The 20593-nt window shown below is 41.3% G+C and overlaps 1 protein-coding gene across 1 annotated transcript in view; it reads right to left on the bottom strand.

Moving 5' to 3' along the window:
- The window catches only part of LOC112265703 (melatonin receptor type 1B-B-like), a 65677-nt gene extending 57863 nt beyond the window's left edge, over nucleotides 1-7814 (bottom strand). Inside the window, 1 exon segment of the mRNA XM_024443254.2 lies at nucleotides 6921-7814. Within this exon segment, the coding sequence (XP_024299022.1) occupies nucleotides 6921-7149 (229 nt within the window). The 5' untranslated portion in view covers nucleotides 7150-7814.
- Nucleotides 7815-20593: the final 12779 nt, after the last annotated feature.

Genomic DNA, 20593 nt, shown 5'->3' with positions numbered 1-20593 from the left:
GTCCGTTAAAAGCGCAGAGAGCATCATGAAGAACAAGGGACACACCAGGCAGGTCCGAGATACTGTTGTGAAGAAGTTTAAAGCCGGATTTGGATACAAAAAGATTTCCCAAGCTTTAAACATCCCAAGGAGCACTGTGCAAGCGATAATATTGAAATGGAAGGAGTATCAGACCACTGCAAATCTACCAAGACCTGGCCGTCTCTCTAAACTTTCAGCTCATACAAGGAGAAGACTGATCAGAGATGCAGCCAAGAGGCCCATGATCACTCTGGATGAACTGCAGAGATCTACAGCTGAGGTGGGAGACTATGTGCATAGGACAACCATCAGTCGTATATTGCACAAATCTGGCCTTTATGGAAGAGTGGCAAGAAGAAAGCCATTTCTTAAAGATATCCATAAAAAGTGTCGTTTAAAGTTTGCCACAAGCCACCTGGGAGACACACCAAACATGTGGAAGAAGGTGCTCTGGTCAGATGAAACCAAAATTGAACTTTTTGGCAACAATGCAAATGTTATGCTTGGCGTAAAAGCAACACAGCTCATCACCCTGAACACCATCCCCACTGTCAAACATGGTGGTGGCAGCATCATGCTTTGGGCCTGCTTATCTTCAGCAGGGACAGGGAAGATGGTTAAAATTGATGGGAAGATGGATGGAGCCAAATACAGGACCATTCTGGAAGAAAACCTGATGGAGTCTGCAAAAGACCTGAGACTGGGATGGAGATTTGTCTTCCAACAAGACAATGATCCAAAACATAAAGCAAAATCTACAATGGAATGGTTCAAAAATAAACATATCCAGGTGTTAGAATGGCCAAGTCAAAGTCCAGACCTGAATCCAATCGAGAATCTGTGGAAAGAACTGAAAACTGCTGTTCACAAATGCTCTCTATCCAACCTCACTGAGCTCGAGCTGTTTTGCAAGGAGGAATGGGAAAAAATTTCAGTCTCTCGATGTGCAAAACTGATAGAGACATACCCCAAGCGACTTACAGCTGTAATCGCAGCAAAAGGTGGCGCTACAAAGTATTAACTTAAGGGGGCTGAATAATTTTGCACGCCCAATTTTTCAGTTTTTGATTTGTTAAAAAAGTTTTAAATATCCAATAAATGTCGTTCCACTTCATGATTGTGTCCCACTTGTTGATTCTTCACAAAAAATACAGTTTTATATCTTTATGTTTGAAGCCTGAAATGTGGCAAAAGGTCGCAAAGTTCAAGGGGGCCGAATACTTTCGCAAGGCACTGTATATACAGTACGAGTCAAAAGTTTGGACACACCTACTCATTCAAGGGTTTTTCTTTATTTTTACTATTTTCTAAATTGTAGAATAATAGTGAAGACATCAAAACTATGACATAACACATACGGAATCATGTAGTAACCAAAAAAGTGTTAAAACAAATCAAAATATATTTTATATTTGAGATTCTTCAAAGTAGCCACCCTTTGCCTTGATGACAGCTTTGCACACTCTTGGCATTCTCTCAACCAGCTTCATGAGGTAGTCACCTGGAATGCATTTCAATTAACAGGTGTCCCTTGTTAAAAGTTAATGGTGGAAAGTATTTCCTTCTTAATGCGTTTGAGCCAATCAGTTGTGTTGTGACAAGGTAGGGTTTGTATACAGAAGATAGTCCTATTTGGTAAAAGACCATATTATGGCAAGAACAGCCCAAATGTGACTCGGTTCAGGAAAGTAGGCGTATGTCGCGGGTCACTACTTCACAGGAGAGCCTTTTGAACGTAACATTTTTTAAATCAAAATGTGTTTTTTTGCAGAGATGCCTTCTTGAACATATGAACTTTCATGTGCCTTAATAGCAAACATGTATGCCATCTGTAAATACAAATAACATTTTTAAATTATGAGCTTGGTTGCTTTAACCACAGAAAAAGGGAGCAACATCTAGCCATGATTGGCTGAGATAATGAGTGGGCTGGATATGCCGAGAGATAACTTCGGATTAGTCTGCCATATAGCACGCTTTGTCTATTTGAGCTGGTCAGTATCTGTAGGTAATAGTGTTTAAATATATATATATAGTGTTATATCGTGTAGTAGAACTGCATTCGTGTTGCTCTCCACTTTCTGGAGGACCAAATTTTGAAATCAGTGGAATTAGAGTATGATAGCTAAGGGAATGGAGAAAACAACTGTCTCCGGATTACATTTTCAAACTAAGGGAAACCATGGCATCCGTGACAGGGAGAAGCGTCCATCCATCCATGTTGTATACGGACGGGTAAGATAGTATAGCTAACGGCTAGCTACATTTTCAGATATTAAACGTTTCTAATTTCAACAGAAAGTTGATTTCATTTCAAGTTAAAGTGCACTGTTAGCTAGGTAGCTAATGTTAGCTGGCTGGCTCACTAGCTAAAGTTACGTGTATGATCTTATTATTTGTATCTCAAAGCCATTTGCTTTGCTAATTATAGCCTAATGTTATCTAGCTAACATTGAACTTGATTGGTTACCTACCTGCAGATTCATGCAGGGTAGTATCATCATGAGTTGGGATTATGGTACATTGTTTAGCTAGCTAGCTAGCTAGCTAAATGTCTTAACAAAAGACATAACAAAAGACAAAATGCAAGTATCAATTTCAATAGAATGTCACTGCAACAATGGTTGATAGACGTAGCTGGTAAATTCACTCTGGCTATCCACTCTGATTTCAGAGCACCGTAAGATAGTCTAGCCTGTTACATTTTCAGATATTACACGTTTCTAATTTTGACAAAGTCATTTTCATTTCAAGTTAAACTATAGTGTTAGCTAGCTAGCTAACATTAGCTCGCTGGCTCGCTAGCTAACGTTACATGTATGATCTGGTTATTCATATCTCAGAACCATTTGCTTTGCTAGTTATAGCCTAATGTTTGCTAGCTAACATTGACCCTGGTTGGGTCTCTGCATGTGTGGTTCCCACAGTGAAGCATGGAGGAGGAGGTGTGATGTGTGGGGGTGCTTTGCTGGTGACACTGTCTGTGATTTATTTAGAATTAAAAGGCACACTTAACCAGCATGGCTACCACAGCATTCTGCAGCGATACGTCATCCCATCTGATTTGCGCTTAGTTGGACTATCATTTGTTTTCAACAGGACAATGACCCAACACACCTCCAGGCTGTGTAAGGGCTATTTGATCAAGAAGGGTAGTGATGGAGTGCTGCATCAGATGACCTGACCTCCACAATCACCGACCTCAACACAATTCAAAGATGGCCACAGGGTTCAATTCTTGGACAGACTCTCTTCTCTGTATACATCAATGAGGTCGCTCTTGCTGCTGGTGAGTCTCTGATCCACCTCTACGCAGACGACACCATTCTGTATACTTCTGGCCCTTCTTTGGACACTGTGTTAACAACCCTCCAGGCAAGCTTCGATGCCATACAACTCTCCTTCCGTGGCCTCCAATTGCTCTTAAATACAAGTAAAACTAAAATGCATGCTCTTCAACCGATCGCTACCTGCACCTACCCGCCTGTCCAACATCACTACTCTGGACGGCTCTGACTTAGAATACGTGGACAACTACAAATACTTAGGTGTCTGGTTAGACTGTAAACTCTCCTTCCAGACCCATATCAAACATCTCCAATCCAAAGTTAAATCTAGAATTGGCTTCCTATTTCGCAACAAAGCATCCTTCACTCATGCTGCCAAACATACCCTTGTAAAACTGACCATCCTACCAATCCTCGATTTTGGCGATAGCCTCCAGTACCCTACTCAACAAATTGGATTCAGTCTATCACATCCGTTTTGTCACCAAAGCCCCATATACTACCCACCATTGCGACCTGTACGCTCTCGTTGGCTGGCCCTCGCTTCATACTCGTCGCCAAACCCACTGGCTCCATGTCATCTACAAGACCCTGCTAGGTAAAGTCCCCCCTTATCTCAGCTCACTGGTCACCATAGCATCTCCCACCTGTAGCAAACGCTCCAGCAGGTATATCTCTCTAGTCACCCCCAAAACCAATTCTTTCTTTGGCCGCCTCTCCTTCCAGTTCTCTGCTGCCAATGACTGGAACGAACTACAAAAATCTCTGAAACTGGAAACACTTATCTCCCTCACTAGCTTTAAGCACCAACTGTCAGAGCAGCTCACAGATTACTGCACCTGTACATAGCCCACCTATAATTTAGCCCAAACAACTACCTCTTTCCCTACTGTATTTAATGTATTTATTTATTTTGCTCCTTTGCACCCCATTATTTGTATTTCTACTTTGCACATTCTTCCATTGCAAATCTACCATTCCAGTGTTTTACTTGCTATATTGTATTTACTTTGCCACCATGGCCTTTTTTGCCTTTACCTCCCTCATCTCACCTCATTTGCTCACATCGTATATAGACTTGTTTATACTGTATTATTGACTGTATGTTTGTTTTACTCCATGTGTAACTCTGTGTCGTTGTATGTGTCGAACTGCTTTGCTTTATCTTGGCCAGGTCGCAATTGTAAATGAGAACTTGTTCTCAACTTGCCTACCTGGTTAAATAAAGGTGAAATATATATATATATATTTTTAAATGGCTTTGGATGAGTTGGACCACAGAGTGAAGGAAAAGCAGCCAACAAGTGCTCAGCTGACGTGGGAACTTCTTCAAGACTGTTGGAAAATAATTCCAGGTGAAGATGGTTGAGGGAATGCCAAGTGTGCAAAGCTGTCATCAAGGCAAAGAGTGGCTACTTTGAAGAATCTCAAGTCTAAAATATATTTGATTTGTTTAACACTTTTTCGGTTACTACATGATTCCATATGTGTTATTTCATAGTTTTGATGTCTTCGCTATTATTCAACAATGTAGAAAATAGTAAAATAAAGAAAAACCCTTGAATGAGTAGGTGTGTCCAAACTTTTGATATTTTTTATATATTATTTGTTGATTCTTTGTAATACTCCTAGCCACTTTGCAATTGTATGTTGTTTTATGAAGTTGTTCTATGAAGTTGTTCTGAATAAGACTCACATGCCTTTCAATTGTTTACCCAGATTTTAGAAAAGATGTAGAGAAGCATATTTAGGGAGTGTTAGTAAATATACTCTGGAGTGCCAGAGGGCGCTCAAAGTGTGCTCTGGGCGTTCGTAAATTCAGAACATATGCAGAAAAATACATAGAATTAAGCCTAACAATTATGCTCTAGATTCCTGGAATAAACTGCCCCTCAGACTTTTAGGGTGCATGACACCCCTAGTAGATGATGCCTGAATAAAAGCAAGTGAACCGAGCACGATAAATCACGACTGTGACTGCTGTCAAAGTGCTACAGAGATTTGAGAGCTCAGTGTTGAGAACAAGACTGGAATTGACCTGAAAATATTACAACTAATCCCCGGCCCCTGCATTACATCCCCAAACCATCACAACTGAATTGTTTTTCTGTTTTCAAACATATATTACAATATTAATCAGTAACCTAGATGACAGCTACCTAGCCCGGTCAGAAAACGCCAAACAAAATAAATATATTATAAGTCACCCGAATGGGCACATAATGTTACAGCAACTGTAACACAGCTGACCTGTGTTGGTATAATTGGTGCTCGTGCGCCTTTTTTTCCGCGCTGGTGGATACCACTGGCGGGAATCCATCGGTTTTATACGGTGTTACTTTTGCATTTTCACTATGGACACGACAGGCCTATTGTAACGGAAGATTTCCTTCTCTTCGTCTGAAGAGGTGTAGCAAGGATTGGACCAATACGCAGCGTGGTAAGTGTCCATGACGATTTTAATAAGAAAAGCCTGAACACTATGAAATACAAAAACAATAAAGTGACTATAAACGAACCGAAACAGACCCGTGTGTCACTGACACAGGAAACAAACACCCACAAACCAACAGTGAAACCCAGGCTACCTAAATATGGTTCTCAATCAGGGACAACGATAAACAGCTGCCTCTGATTGAGAACCATATCAGGCCAAACACAGAAATAGAAAAACATAGAAACACACACATAGACTGCCCACCCCAACTCACGCCCTGACCATACTAAATAAAGACAAAACAAAGGAAATAAAGGTCAGAACGTGACACCTATGAAAACAGTTCTAGTTTAGAAATTTTGTCAAAATCCAATTTGAAATAAAAAAAAGTGTAGGCCTCTGTTTATACACAAACAAAAAAACATGTATATTTGCTTATGTATTATTTAATAACAATACTATTAAATAACAATTAAGGTCAATATTGATAGAACAATGGATTAAGGCAACAATAAAGCAAGCTAAAATAATCCCATGAGATTTAAATATGTTGTGCTAATCATAATCTATGTATACTTTGTGCACATTGTTTGGTAGGAATTGAGCGCCACAATAAGATCTGAGAACTCCCTGTGGCTCTTCACAAGTGACTCCCGAATGACTCTCAAAGCATTGCCATAGGTTAAAACACCTTACAGACAATAAGACAACATTTTCCCATAACAATCATCAATATTCGATACAATCATAGTTTTTCTCTGTGCATAAAGTAAACTAAATGCATATGTGGTTCACACCATCCGCATAGGAGGAATACGTTCAGTATGTTCAGCAGTCTCATTCATATGGGGTCTTGAATGTAGGTTTATTGATGTGAATGAGACCATTCAGTGATTCAGATTTGGCATAAGACCGAAATCCTATTTTCAGAATCTCTCCTTGTCATTGCATTTATGATATAAATATATATTTGATTGGCCGATAAATCAATGTTATGCCAAATAATTTCAACAATATTAAGGTAGGCTATAACCAGGGCTGCCATCTTTCTCCGTCTCTCTCTCTCTCTCACACACACACACACACACACACACACACACACACACACACACACACACACACACACACACACACACACACACACACACAGACACAAACAATAATTATCCACTTACCCGCATTCCTAAGTTTCCGGTTCCTAAGCACTGAAATGATAACCAGCAAGTTGCCCAGGACATCCACCACCGTGGTGAAGATCAGCACGCTGGCCAGCACAGTGATAGCCCATGCGGGACGCGCCCCCGGCCGCGCTTCCAGTTCTGTGCGGTTCCTGGAGAACGAAACATTCTCTGGCATTTCGAAAACCTTAGGGCTGCCAATTTATTTCCTCCCAGTCCGAGACATTCAAACCCTGCTGTCCTTCTGACAAAACACTGACATGTTGTTGCAAAAGTAGACTTGTAGCCTATTTGATAGCTGACTATGTTAAACGTCGCGTTGGGTTTTGACAGTCTGTGATGCACAGTTTCTCAACTTGCTCCGAGTGAGCGCGCCTTCATTGAGTTGTTTATAACTGCGCCCGCTCTGGCTAGCTGACCCTAATATCCCCTATCGATCAAATACTTGAGAAGACTCGTGGGTGCTCCGTGCCCTCATTCCTGGCAGCTTATTTGCATATCCAGTCCAGCTGTTATCCCTGTGTGAACGCGCCTATCGCTTTCTCTCAATCCTCCTCTCTCCTGTTCCGGTCGGACCGAACCTTGCCCGCAGTGCTGTGAGCTGCCGTGTGTCTTGCCTTTGGCAAAGTCTGGCTGGGATCTGAATTATTTGTTTTCAAATTGTCTCGGAATTGCGAATCCACAGCGCAATCAGACTAGCGAGCGAGAGCCAGACGGTTGGTTTGTATTCAGAAAGAGGATATATCGGGGGAGCGGATTCATTAACTCGTGCTTCGAACACGAGCTCAGTGAAGCGTGCGTTTGTTTCATGATTATTGTTTCGCTCAGTGCGGTGACAATATTTTGTTCATTCATTTGAAGATGTCTGTCTGCCTGCGGTGCGCCGTCTGGAAACAATGTTGTATGACATCGAAATTACTATTATTCCACAACAGATTCTGGCTGTGACCGACCTTTTCACAACAAAAAGTGACCACGGAGCGCGAATTGGATATGAGGGACTGGAATGTCAGACCCACTGGACAAAAACTGGTTGAATCAATATTTTTTTAATGTCATTTCAATTAAAACATGTAATGCGATGACGACGAATCAACGTGGAAAACTGACTGGATTGGCAAGAAGTAATCTATGAAAGGGAATTTCGTCTTTTCACGCAACTTTTAACCAACATCCAATGACATTGTGAATTTTGTTGATTTCACCTTGAATTCACGTTAGTTGACAACTCAACCAAATATGAATCACAACTAGATGTTGACATGATGTCTGTGTAGAGGGGTGGGGGGTATTGTGCACCTCCTCTCTGGGCTTCTGGGGAGCACCATCTCCTATGAGTTCCCTCAACCAGTTCTAGTGTGCTATATTCTCCCCCAACAACTATATATGATTTATATATATACAGTTGAAATCGGAAGTTTACATACACCTTAGCCAAATACATTTCAACTCAGTTTTTCAAAAATGTTGACATTTAATCCTAGTAAAAATGTCCTGTTTTAGGTCAGTTAATTAAGATCACCACTTTATTTTAAGAATGTGAAATGTCAGAATAATAAGAGATAATAATTTATTTCAGCTTCTATTTCTTTCATAACATTCCCAGTGTGTCAGAAGTTTACATACACTCAATTAGTATTTGGTAGCATTGCCTTTAAATTGTTTAACATGGGTCAAATGTTTTGGGTACCCTTCCACAACCTCCCACAAGAAGTTGGGTAAATTTTGGCCCATTCCTCCTGACAGAGCTGGTGTAACTGAATGAGGTGTGTAGGCCTCCTAGCTCGCACACGCTTTTTCAGTTCTGTCCACAAATTTTAAATAGGATTGAGGTCAGGGCTTTGTGATGGTCACTCCAATACCTTGACTTTTTAAATTTATTTTTTACCTTTATTTAACCAGGAAGGGCTCCTTGAGATTAAAATATTTTTTTCAAGAGCACCCTGGCCAAGATAGCAGCACCAAGACAACATGAAAAACTACAAGTAGTCTAGTAAAAACCATTGAATTCACTAGAGTATAAAACAGCAAATTAAAAACATTGACAGGTCAGGGAATCAGCCTCAAAATCCTTCATCAGTGATTTAAAAACACATCAGGACAAGTTCTTTCAGTATTTTGTAAGGTGTTCCAAGACGATGGCGCAGAGTACATCAAATTTATTTATAGACCCCTTCGTACATCAGCTGATATCTCAAAGTGCCGTACAGAAACCCAGCCTAAAACCCCAAACAGCAAGCAATGCAGGTGTAGAAGCACGGTGGCTAGGAAAAACTCCCTAGAAAGGCCAAAACCTAGGACTAAACCTAAAGAGGAACCAGGCTATGTGGGGTGGCCAGCAAGCAATGCAGGTGTAGAAGCACGGTGGCTAGGAAAAACTCCCTAGAAAGGCCAAAACCTAGGACTAAACCTAAAGAGGAACCAGGCTATGTGGGGTGGCCAGTCCTCTTCTGGCTGTGCCGGGTGGAGATTATAACAGAACATGGCCAAGATGTTCAAATGTTCATAAATGACCAGCATGGTCAAATAATAGTAAGGCAGAACAGTTGAAACTGGAGCAGCAGCACGGCCAGGTGGACTGGGGACAGCAAGGAGTCATCATGTCAGGTAGTCCTGAGGCTTTTCCTTTTTCCTACATAAAAGCCCTTTTACCAAATTCAGTTCGGACATTTGGAACAGTTAGCAGGATAAAGTCCAGCGAACGAAGAGAGTACCCACCACATTTCTGAACAATAAAAATGCACAAATAAGAAGGTAGTAAACCCAAAATGGCTTTGTAAATAAAAGTATACCAGTGACTGAGCCTACGAGTGACTAGAAGGCCAGCCAACCCTGGTATCCAAAGTGCAGTGGTGCGTAAGGGTTTTGCAGTTTAAAATAATTCTCAAAGTGCCATGGTAAAGAGTGTCAATTGATCTCAAACACTGAGCAGAAGCATTCATAGTATATAAAATATCCCCATAGTCTAGTAAAGGCATAAATGTAGCTGATACTAGCCTCCTCTGGCTTCAAAAGAAAAACAGGCCTTATTCCTAAAATAAAATCCTAATTTCAGCTTCAATTTTTTTGTAAGTTGTTGAATATGCAATTTAAAAGAGAGGCCGTCATCAATTAAAATTCCAAGATATTTCTATAACAAAGTTTATATGACTTTATTTATATGACAACTTTGTTGTCCTTAAGCTCATTGTCCATTTGGAAGACCCATTTGCGACCAAACTTCCTGACTGATGTCTTGAGATGTTACTACAATATATCTACATAATTTTCCTCCTCATGAAACCATCTATTTGTGAAGTGCACCAGTCCCTCCTGCAGCAAAGCACCCCCACTACATGATGCTGCCACCCCCTAGCTTCACGGTTGGGATGGAGTTCTTCAGCTTGAAAGCATCCCCATTTTTCCTCCAAACATAACGATGGTCATTATGGCCAAACAGTTCTATTTTGTTTCATCAGACCAGAGGACATTTCTACAAAAAGTACAATCTTTTTCCCCATGTGCAGTTTCAAACCGTAGTCTGGCTTTTTTAATGGGGATTTTAGAGCAGTGTCTTCTTCCTTGCTGAGTGGCCTTTCAGGTTATGTCGATATAGGACTCGTTTTACTGTGGATATAGATATTTTTGTACCTGTTTCCTCCAGCATCTTCGCAAGGTCCTTTGCTGTTGTTTTGTGATTGATTTGCACTTTTTGCACCAAAGTACGTTCACCTCTAGGAGACAGAATGCCTCTCCTTCCTGAGCGGTATGACGGCTGCGTGGTCCCATGGTGTTTATACTTGCGTACTATTGTTTGTACAGATGAACGTGGTACCTTCAGGCGTTTGAACATTTCTCCTAAGGATGAACCAGACTTGTGGAGGTCTACAATTTTTATTCTGAGGTCTTGGCTGATTTCTTTTGATTTTCCCATGATGACAAGCAAAGAGGCACTGAGTTTGAAGGTAGGCCTTGAAATACATCCACAGGTACACCTCCAATTGACTCAAATGATGTCAATTAGCCTATCAGAAGCGTCTAAAGCTATGACATAATTTTCTGGAATTTTCCAAGATGTTTAAAGGCACAGTCAACTTAGTCTATGTAAACTGCTGATCCACTGGAATTGTGAAACAGTGAATTATAAGTGAAATAATCTGTCTGTAAACAATTGTTGGAAAAATTACTTGTGTCATGCACAAAGTAAATGTCCTAACAGACTTGCCAAAACTATAGTTTGTTAACAAGAAATATGTGGTGGTTGAGAAACAAGTTTTAATGACTCCAAACTAAGTGTATGTACATTTCTGACTTCAACTGTATACAGTACCAGTCAAAAGTTTGGACACACCTACTCATTCAAGGGTTTTTCTTTATTTTTACTATTTCCTACAAAGTAGATGTTACGCCCTGACCTTAGTTATCTTTGTTTTCTTTATTATTTTGGTTAGGTCAGGGTGTGACAAGGAATGGTATGTGTGTTTTTGTCTTGTCTAGGGTTTTTGTACATCTATGGGGTTTTGGTTTGTCTAGGTAAATGTAGGTCTATCGTTGTCTCTGATTTGGGATCCTATTTAGTTTGCCATTTCCCATTTTGGTTTTGTGGGTTATTGTCTATGTGTAGTTGCATGTCAGCACTCATATTCATAGCTTCACGTTCATTTTGTTATTTTGTTTAGAGTTCTTTGTTTAAATAAAGAAGAATGTATTCATCTCACCCTGCGCCTTGGTCTCCTCGTTATGACGAACGTGACAGTAGAATAATAGCGTAGTCATGAAAACTATGAAATAACACGTATGGAATCATGTAGTAACCAAAAAAGTGTTAAACAAGTCAAAATATATTTTAGATTCTTCAAAGTAGCCACCCTTTGGCTTGATGACAGCTTTGCACACTCTTGGCATTCTCCCAACCAGCTTCATGAGGTAGTCACCTGGATGCATTTCAATTAACAGGTGTGCCTTGTTAAAAGTTAGGGATTGCTGTCCCGTCTATGGGACAAGTGTTACTCAATTAGCATAATGTTTCAACAACGTTGTTTTTAGCGGGAAAAAAAATGTTGGTACATATAAGTGTCTTATATGGGCAGAAAGGTAAAATTATTGTTAATCTAACTGTATTGTCCAATTTACAGTAGCTATTACAGCAAAAAATGCCATGCTATTGTTTGAGGAGAGTGCAGAACAACAAAAAACATTTTTTCAACGTAACAGGTTTGATACATTCACATCTGAAGGTAAAATATTGACTTACATTCTGAAATCTTGCTCTGATTTGTCATCCTAAGGGTCCCAGAGATAACATGTAGTGTTGTTTTGTTAGATAAAATCCTTTTTCATATCCTAAAACGGTCCATTTTGTATGCACAATCGATTTTGTGTTTCCACTCGTTCAACTTGCCAAGAAGGAAATCTGTGAAAATTGAATGCTGAACGTTGTTTCAACTAGTCAAATTCCGTTCGTATATATTCCTCAGACACCATAAAAAGTAATTAGCCTTTGCTATATCATTCTGCATTCATTATATCCACTGGAAAGCCAATTTTAGCAAGGAAGATACAGCGTCATTGTGCACCGATGACACGGGCGGTGTTCACTTGATTGAATGTATCTTTGTCAAATGACCACCTATCATTTTCAAACCAAGCTAGCTAGATAGCCAATGAGCTGTGCTTTATGAGAGTAGGTGGAAACTATTTGTCCATCACACAATCTTTCTGCTAACCTCGCGCGCTAAGAGTCTTGTTTTGTTTGGACATTTATGCAAGAATATGTCGAAGTGCGTTATGCATACAGTGGCTTGCGAAAGTATTCACCCCCCTTGGCATTTTTCCTATTTTGTTGCCTTACAACCAGGAATTAAAATGTATTTTTGGGGGGGTTTGTATCATTTGATTTGTACAACATGCCTACCACTTGGAAGATGCAAAATATTTTAAATTGTGAAACTAACAAGAAATAAGACAAAAAAACATAAAACTTGAGCGTGCATAACTATTCATCTCCCTAAAGTCAATACTTTGTAGAGCCACATTTTGCAGCAATTACAGCTGCAAGTCTCTTGCGGTATGTCTCTATAACCTTGGTACATCTAGCCAATGGCATATTCTCAATTGGATTGAGGTCTGGGCTTTGACTAGGCCATTCCAAGACATTTAAATGTTTCCCCTTAAACCCCTGCTTTTGCAGTATGCTTAGGGTCATTGTCCGGCTGGAAGGTGAACCTCCGTCCCAGTCTCAAATCATTTGAAGACTGAAACAGGTTTCCCCCAAGAACTTCCCTGTATTTTGACCCTCCATCATTTCTTAAATTCTGACCAATTCCCCAGTCTCTGCAGATGAAAAACATCCCCACAGCATGATGCTGCCACCATCATGCTTCACTATGGGCTTGCTGTTCTCCAAGTAATGAGAGGTGTTGGGTTTGCGCCAGACAGTGTTTTCCTTGATGCTAAAAAGCTCAAATTCTGTCCCATCTGACCAGAGTACCTTCCCTCATATGTTTGGGGAGTCTCCCACATGCCTCTTGGCGAACACCAAACTTGTATGCTTATTTTTTTCTTCAAGCAATGGCTTTTTTCTGGCCACTCTTCCGTAAAGCCCAGCTCGGTGGAGTGTACAGTTTAAAGTGGTCCTATGGACAGATACTCTGCTGTGGAGCTTTGCAGCTCCTTCAGGGTTAACTTTGGTCGCCTCTCTGATTAATGCCCTCATTGCCTGGTCCGTGAGTATTGGTGGGCGGCCCTCTCTTGGCAGGTTTGTTGTGGTGCCATATTCTTTCCATTTTTTAATAATGGATTTAACGGTAATCTGTGGGATGTTCAAAGTTTCTGATATTTTTTCATAATCCAACCCTGATCTGTACTTCCCCACTATTTTGTCCCTGACCTGTTTGGAGAGCTCCTTGGTCTTCATGGTGCCGCTTGCTTGGTGGTGCCCCTTGCTTAGTGGTGTTGCAGACTCTGGGGCCATTCAGAACACGTGTATATATAATGAGATTATGTGACAGATCATGTGCCACTTAGATTGCGCACAGGTTGTCACGCCCTGACTGTAGAGAGCTTTTTATGTCTCCATTTTGGTTTGGTCAGGGTGTGATTTGGGTGGGCATTTGTATTTCTTTATTTTGGCCGGGTAATTGTTCTCAATCAGCTGTCTAACGTTGTCTCTGATTGGGAACCATACTTAGGTAGCTTTTTCACACATGGTTTTTGTGGGTAGTTGTTTTCTGTTTAGTGTTTTGCACCTGACAGGACTGTTTCGGTTTCATTTTGTTCAGTTAAATAAAAAGTCATGAACACTTACCACGCTGCGCTTTGGTCCGATTCCTCCTCTTCAGAAGACAACACCTGTTACACAGGTGGACTTTATTAAACTAATTATGTGACTTCAGAAGGTAATTGGTTGCACCAGACCTCATTTAGGCTCTTCATAGCAAAGGGGGTGAATAAATATGCACGCACACCACTTCTCGTGAATTAAAAAATAATATTTTTTTAAAGTTATTTTTTCATTTCTCTTCACCAATTTGGACTATTGTGTGTATGTTCATTAATATTGTGTGTATTATTCATGTATGTTCATTCATCCAAATAAAAATCCATTTAAATTACAGGTTGTAACAAAATAGGAAAAACTCTGAGGATGAATACTTCTGCAAGGCACTATATCTGTAAGTTATGAAAACTAAGTGTTTTGCAAATTTTGAACTTAGAATATGGCTATTAATACTGGAAAAGCTAAATCAAAGTCCAGGTATACAGATTTTGGATGATATTCTAGCAGAAATCTACCGGGAAAGTGTCATAGACAACAGCTAAAGGAGAGGACGCTAAAGTTACTTTAGACTGCTAAGTGAAATACCAGTCTTTATATGTATATCTTTTATATTGTAAATCCGAAAGCCACAACATGTCAAAGTCAACATACAATACACATTGGGCTCCCGACTGGCACAGTGAGCGAACACACTGCAGTACCTGGTTCGAATCCAGGCCGTGATTGGGAATCCCATAGGGCGGCGCACAATTGGCACAGCGTCGTTCTGGTTTGGCCGGGGTAGGCGTCCTTGTAAATAAGAATTTGTACTGACTTGCCTAGTTAAATAAAGGTTCATTAAAAAAAATAACTGGTCCACACACTTCACACACTCCACTCTATATAATATATGTTTATAGAAGTGTTGTTTACTTGATGTATTGCTAAAAAAGGTGTCATTGTAAATACGATTTTTTATTGACTTGCCTATTTAAATAATGGAACCTCTTAAAGCTACCCCCGACTTTTTTTTTCAATTTCCACCTGAAGACATACCCAAATCTAACTGCCTGTAGCTCAGGCCCAGAACCAAGGATATGCATATTCTTGGTACCATTTGAAAGAAAACTCTGGAGTTTGTGTAAATGTGAATTGAATGTAGGAAAATGTAACACAATAGATCTGGTTTAGGTAATACAATGAAAAAAACATGTGTTTTTTATTTTTATTGTTGTATCATCATCATCATCTTTAAAATGAAAATGATGGGGACAATTTCAGTGAAAAACATAAGAGGGCAACAGTACTTGTGCAAAGTTTCAGAATGATAACTTCCAAAATGAGTGTGCTACATGACATTTATCATGAAGTCACCCAGGTGTCCCACACAAGTAGCCCAAATGTACCCAAGTGGCCAAATTGGTGAAGTTATACATTTTGAAACAAATAACTATATACAAAATACCAAAATAGTATTCTAACACACCCCCCAAAAAATTGAGAAAAAACATGAAAAAAATATATACATTTACAAAATAAGAAGGGTAACTATTTACACACTTTCAATATTTGGAAGACCCTCAGTCCTCTACACAATATTGTGCTGCTGATGCCAGGGGCCATAGCCGTCTCATTCTGCTGTAAAGCAGAGGGTCACCAAGCATATGGTGCAGGTGATGGGGGGCTTCATTTTGCAAAGAACACAGCGACACCTCCATGCTGTGCCCTTTTGGCCCTGAGGCACATCCATGCCTGCAGAAATACGTTTGGGCAGATGAACACCACTTGTGGCAGGAGCAGAAGGGACAGAGGTAGAGGGGCCAGAACGTGGTGCGGTGGTGCTGTAGCCAGCAAGCTCCTTGATGAGCAGCTCTCTGAAGGCTAGCTGTGAGATGGGTGGCTTTCCACAGCTCTTAACCATTTCCTTGTGTAGGATGAATGCATTCACCACAGCAATGTCGATGAAATGATAGAAGAAGGTCTTGTACCATTTCATCGTCTTATGGAGAACATTGTAATAGCTAATCAGCACATCTGACAGGTCCACACCTCCAATGCTCTTGTTGTAGTCCTTTACTGCAGTTGGAATGGGGACATTTTTTGCGGTCCATGCCCCAGTAACGCCCTTCACACGCCTGACGACGTGATCGCCACTGAAGGATTTGTGGATTGTAGTGCACATCACCACCTCTCTGGTATCCATCCACTTTACAAACAGCAGGCCATCTTCACGGATCCATCGCATGGTCCCCCCACTCAGCCCGCTTAGGCATATCGTTCAACTTAGTCTTCGGAAAGCCCACCCTGTTAGTACGAATGGTGCCACAAGCCCACACATCCAAGCCCACACAAGGTCTGCAAACAGGGTAGGGCTTGTGTAGAAGTAATCCACAAACAGTTTGTAGCCCTTCCCTAGCAGTTGAAAATCCAATAACTGCATTACAGAGTCATAGCTAAGTCCCTTACGAGTAGCAAAACTGTTCTTCCCCTCATAGACAAAAAAATTGCATGTGTATGCACACACAGAATCCGCCAACACAAACAGCTTGTAACCCCACTTGGTTGTTATCTCATGTATTGTTTGAGTCCAATTCTGGCCTTTGAGGCTACCATCCTCTCATCTATTGACACATTCTGGGCTGGCTGAAAATAGGTCTTGCAGGCCTCAACAATGCTGGGGTAGAGAGGTTTGATTTTGCACAGTCTATCAAACGATGCTGTGCCTCTCTTCTGGTCATAAGCTTCATCATCCTTTGGGTCACTGATATGAAGTGCCTGTGAGATAACCAGAAACCTTTTGTAAGACATAACAGTCATGGGGAAAGGCAGTTGGTAGAGAGATGACGTTTTCCACTAGTCCCTCAGGGTTTTCAGCTTCACCAGCCCCATGTAGATGACCAGTGAAAGGTAGCAGAAAGTCTGACATGGATATGGGCTTCCATGCTAATTTTTTGCCTGCTTGCTTCTTCCCATACTTATTCGTGTTAGACACGAGCGAATCAACAACGGATTGGATGAAAAACAGCTGAAAAAGCTGAAGGGGGCTGTACGTAGCAGTCATGTTCAGCTGAGGTGCTGGCTTCCTTTTCGGCCTAAATGTTGGTGTAGGTGGCTCCACATCATCTTCTAGGACAGTGTGCCAACGCCCTCCTGTCCCCTCCTCCTTTTCTTTGTCAGTGCCTTCACACCTCTAGATGGCCCGGGAGGTGTGGAGCCAGAGACAACAGGTGTCCGGCTGAATGAAACAGCTTCAGTGGGGATGGACACCTTGGCACTGGGGGCTCCCATTCGGAGTCAGTGTCACTGTGAAAGAAAATGTTCAGTTAGAATAGTTTCACATATGAGTCCTGTATCAACAGTACAGGGAACATAAGGTTGAATATATTATTATAGACCAGCTAGATCTACTGTCTTTATTATATAACAACAGACCAGCTGTATATACGGTCTCCATTTCACTTTGGCCATTGTTGTGGGCCTGCCCTCCCGGCAACAGCCTCAAATAAGCCATTTCATGTGGGGGTGGGGTGGAGTGGCAGACACACGCATCTCAGCCATGCTCCCTCTAATCCACAATACAGTGGGGCAAAAAAGTATTTAGTCAGCCACCAATTGTGCAAGTTCTCCCACTTAAAAAGGAGAGAGGCCTGTAATTTTCATCATAGGTACACTTCAACTATGACAGACAAAATGAGAAAACAAAATCCAGAAAATCACATTGTAGGATTTTAATTTATTTATTTGCAAATGATGGTGGAAAATACGTATTTGGTCAATAACAAAAGTTTCTCAATACTTTGTTATATACCCTTTGTTGGCAATGACAGAGGTCAAACATTTTCTGTAAGTCTTCACAAGGTTTTCACACACTTGCTGGTATTTTGGCTCATTCCTCCATGCAGATCTCCTCTAGAGCAGTGACGTTTTGGGACTGTTGCTGGGCAACACGGACTTTCAACTCCCTCCAAAGATTTTCTATGGGGTTGAGATCTGGAGACTGGCTAGGCCACTCCAGGACCTTGAAATGCTTCTTACGAAGCCACTCCTTCGTTTCCCGGGCGGTGTGTTTGGGATCATTGTCATGCTGAAAGACCCAGCCATGTTGCATCTTCAATGCCCTTGCTGATGGAAGGAGGTTTTCACTCAAAATCTCACAATACATGGCCCCATTCATTCTTTCCTTTACACGGATCAGTCGTTCCGGTCCCTTTGCAGAAAAACAGCCCCAAAGCATGATGTTTCCACCCCCATGCTTCACAGTAGGTATGGTGTTCTTTGGATGCAACTCAGCATTCTTTGTCCTCCAAACATGATGAGTTGAGTTTTTACCAAAAAGTTATATTTTGGTTTCATCTGACCATATTACATTCTCCCAATCTTCTTCTGGATCATCCAAATGCTCTCTAGCAAACTTCAGATGGGCCTGGATATGTACTGGCTTAAGCAGGGGGACACGTCTGGCACTGCAGGATTTGAGTCTCTGCTGCGTAGTGTATTGATGGTAGGCTTTGTTACTTTGGTCCCAGCTCTCTGCAGGTCATTCACTAGGTCCCCCCGTGTGGTTCTGGGATTTTTGCTCACCGTTCTTGTGATCATTTTGACCCCACGGGGTAAGATCTTGCGTGGAGCCCCAGATCGAGGGGGATTATCAGTGATCTTGTATGTCTTCCATTTCCTAATAATTGCTCCCACAGTTGATTTCTCCAAACCAAGCTGCTTACCTATTGCAGATTCAGTCTTCCCAGCCTGGTGCAGGTCTACAATTTTGTTTCTGGTGTCCTTTGGTCTTGGCCATAGTAGAGTTTGGAGTGTGACTGTTTAAGGTTGTGGACAGGTGTCTTTTATACTGATAACAAGTTCAAACAGGTGCCATTAATACATGTAACGAGTGGAGGACAGAAGAGCCTCTTATAGAAGTTACAGGTCTGTGAGAGCCAGACATCTTGCTTGTTTGTCGGTGACCAAATACTTATTTTCCACCATAATTTGCAAAATTAATAAACAATTTATTTTATTGCAATTTGGTTACGCCTGTGCTGGTTGAAGTTTGTTTATGGGGCTCTGTCCTCAGTTAATCGCATCGTATTCTTTCGCAGTAAATTATTTTTTAAATCTGACAACGCAATTGGATTAGCAAGATTCTAGGCTTTCGGACCATGTGAGACACTTGTATTTTCAGGAATGTTTAATATGACTATTTATGTAGCGCTCACCGTATGTTGTCCAATTTAATCCCGGTAACAGGATCTGTGCGCAGAGAGGTTAATAAAAAATAATTGGTACAAACACTTCACCACAGTGTTCTCCACTCTATATAATATATGTTTATAGATGTGTTGTTTATTTGATGCATTGCTAAAATAAAGGTTAAATAAAATACATTTCCTGAGTTCTTACTGGATTAAAAAAAAAAACTTTAATAGTGGTAAAGACTGACTTCAAAGAGACCACATTCAAGTCCTCCATCCCCCACTTCCTCTGACCGCTGCTCTCTCTGGCTTCACAACAAACCCCCGTTTGCGGACGACACAACAGTGGTAGGCTTGATTACCAACAACGACGAGACGGCCTACAGGGAGGAGGTGAGGGCCCTCGGAGTGTGGTGTCAGGAAAATGACCTCACACTCAACAAAACAAAGAGATGATTGTGGACTTCAGTAAACAGCTGAGGGAGCACCCTCCTATCCACAGCGACGGGACAGTAGTGGAGAGGGTAGTAAGGTTTAAGTTCCTCGGCATACACATCACGGACAAACTGAATTGGTCCACCCACACAGACAGCGTTGTGAAGAAGGTCGCAGCAGCGCCTATTCGGCTTGTCACCAAAAGCACACAAACTTCTACAGATGCACAATCGAGAGCATCCTGTCGGGCTGTATCACCGCCTGGTACGGCAACTGCTCCTCCCACAACCGTAAAGCTCTCCAGAGGGTAGTGAGGTCTGCACAACGTATCACCGGGGGCAAACTACCTGCCCTCCAGGACACCTACACCACCCGATGTCACAGGAAGGCCATAAAGATGATCAAGGACAACAACCACCCGAGCCACTGCCTGTTCACCCTGCTATCATCCAGAAGGCGAGGTCAGAACAAGTGCATCAAAGCAGGGACCGAGAGACTGAAAACACAGCTTCTATCTCAAGGCCATCAGACTGTTAAACAGCCACCACTAACATTGAGTGGCTGCTGCCAACATACTGACTCAACTGCAGCCACTTTAATAATGACAATTGATGTAAAAAATGTATCACTAGCCACTTTAAACAATGCCACTTATTATAATGTTTACATACTCTACATTACTCATCTCATATGTATATACTGTACTCGATACCATCTACTGCATCTTGCCTATGCCGTTCTGTACCATCACTCATTCATGTATCTTTATGTACATATTCTTTATCCCTTTACACTTGTGTATATAAGCT

This window comes from Oncorhynchus tshawytscha, linkage group LG13, assembly GCF_018296145.1.
Source record: "Oncorhynchus tshawytscha isolate Ot180627B linkage group LG13, Otsh_v2.0, whole genome shotgun sequence".
NCBI classification, from domain to species: domain Eukaryota; kingdom Metazoa; phylum Chordata; class Actinopteri; order Salmoniformes; family Salmonidae; genus Oncorhynchus; species Oncorhynchus tshawytscha.
Note: the sequence above shows the minus strand (reverse complement) of the source record. Positions and strands in the feature narration are given on the sequence as shown.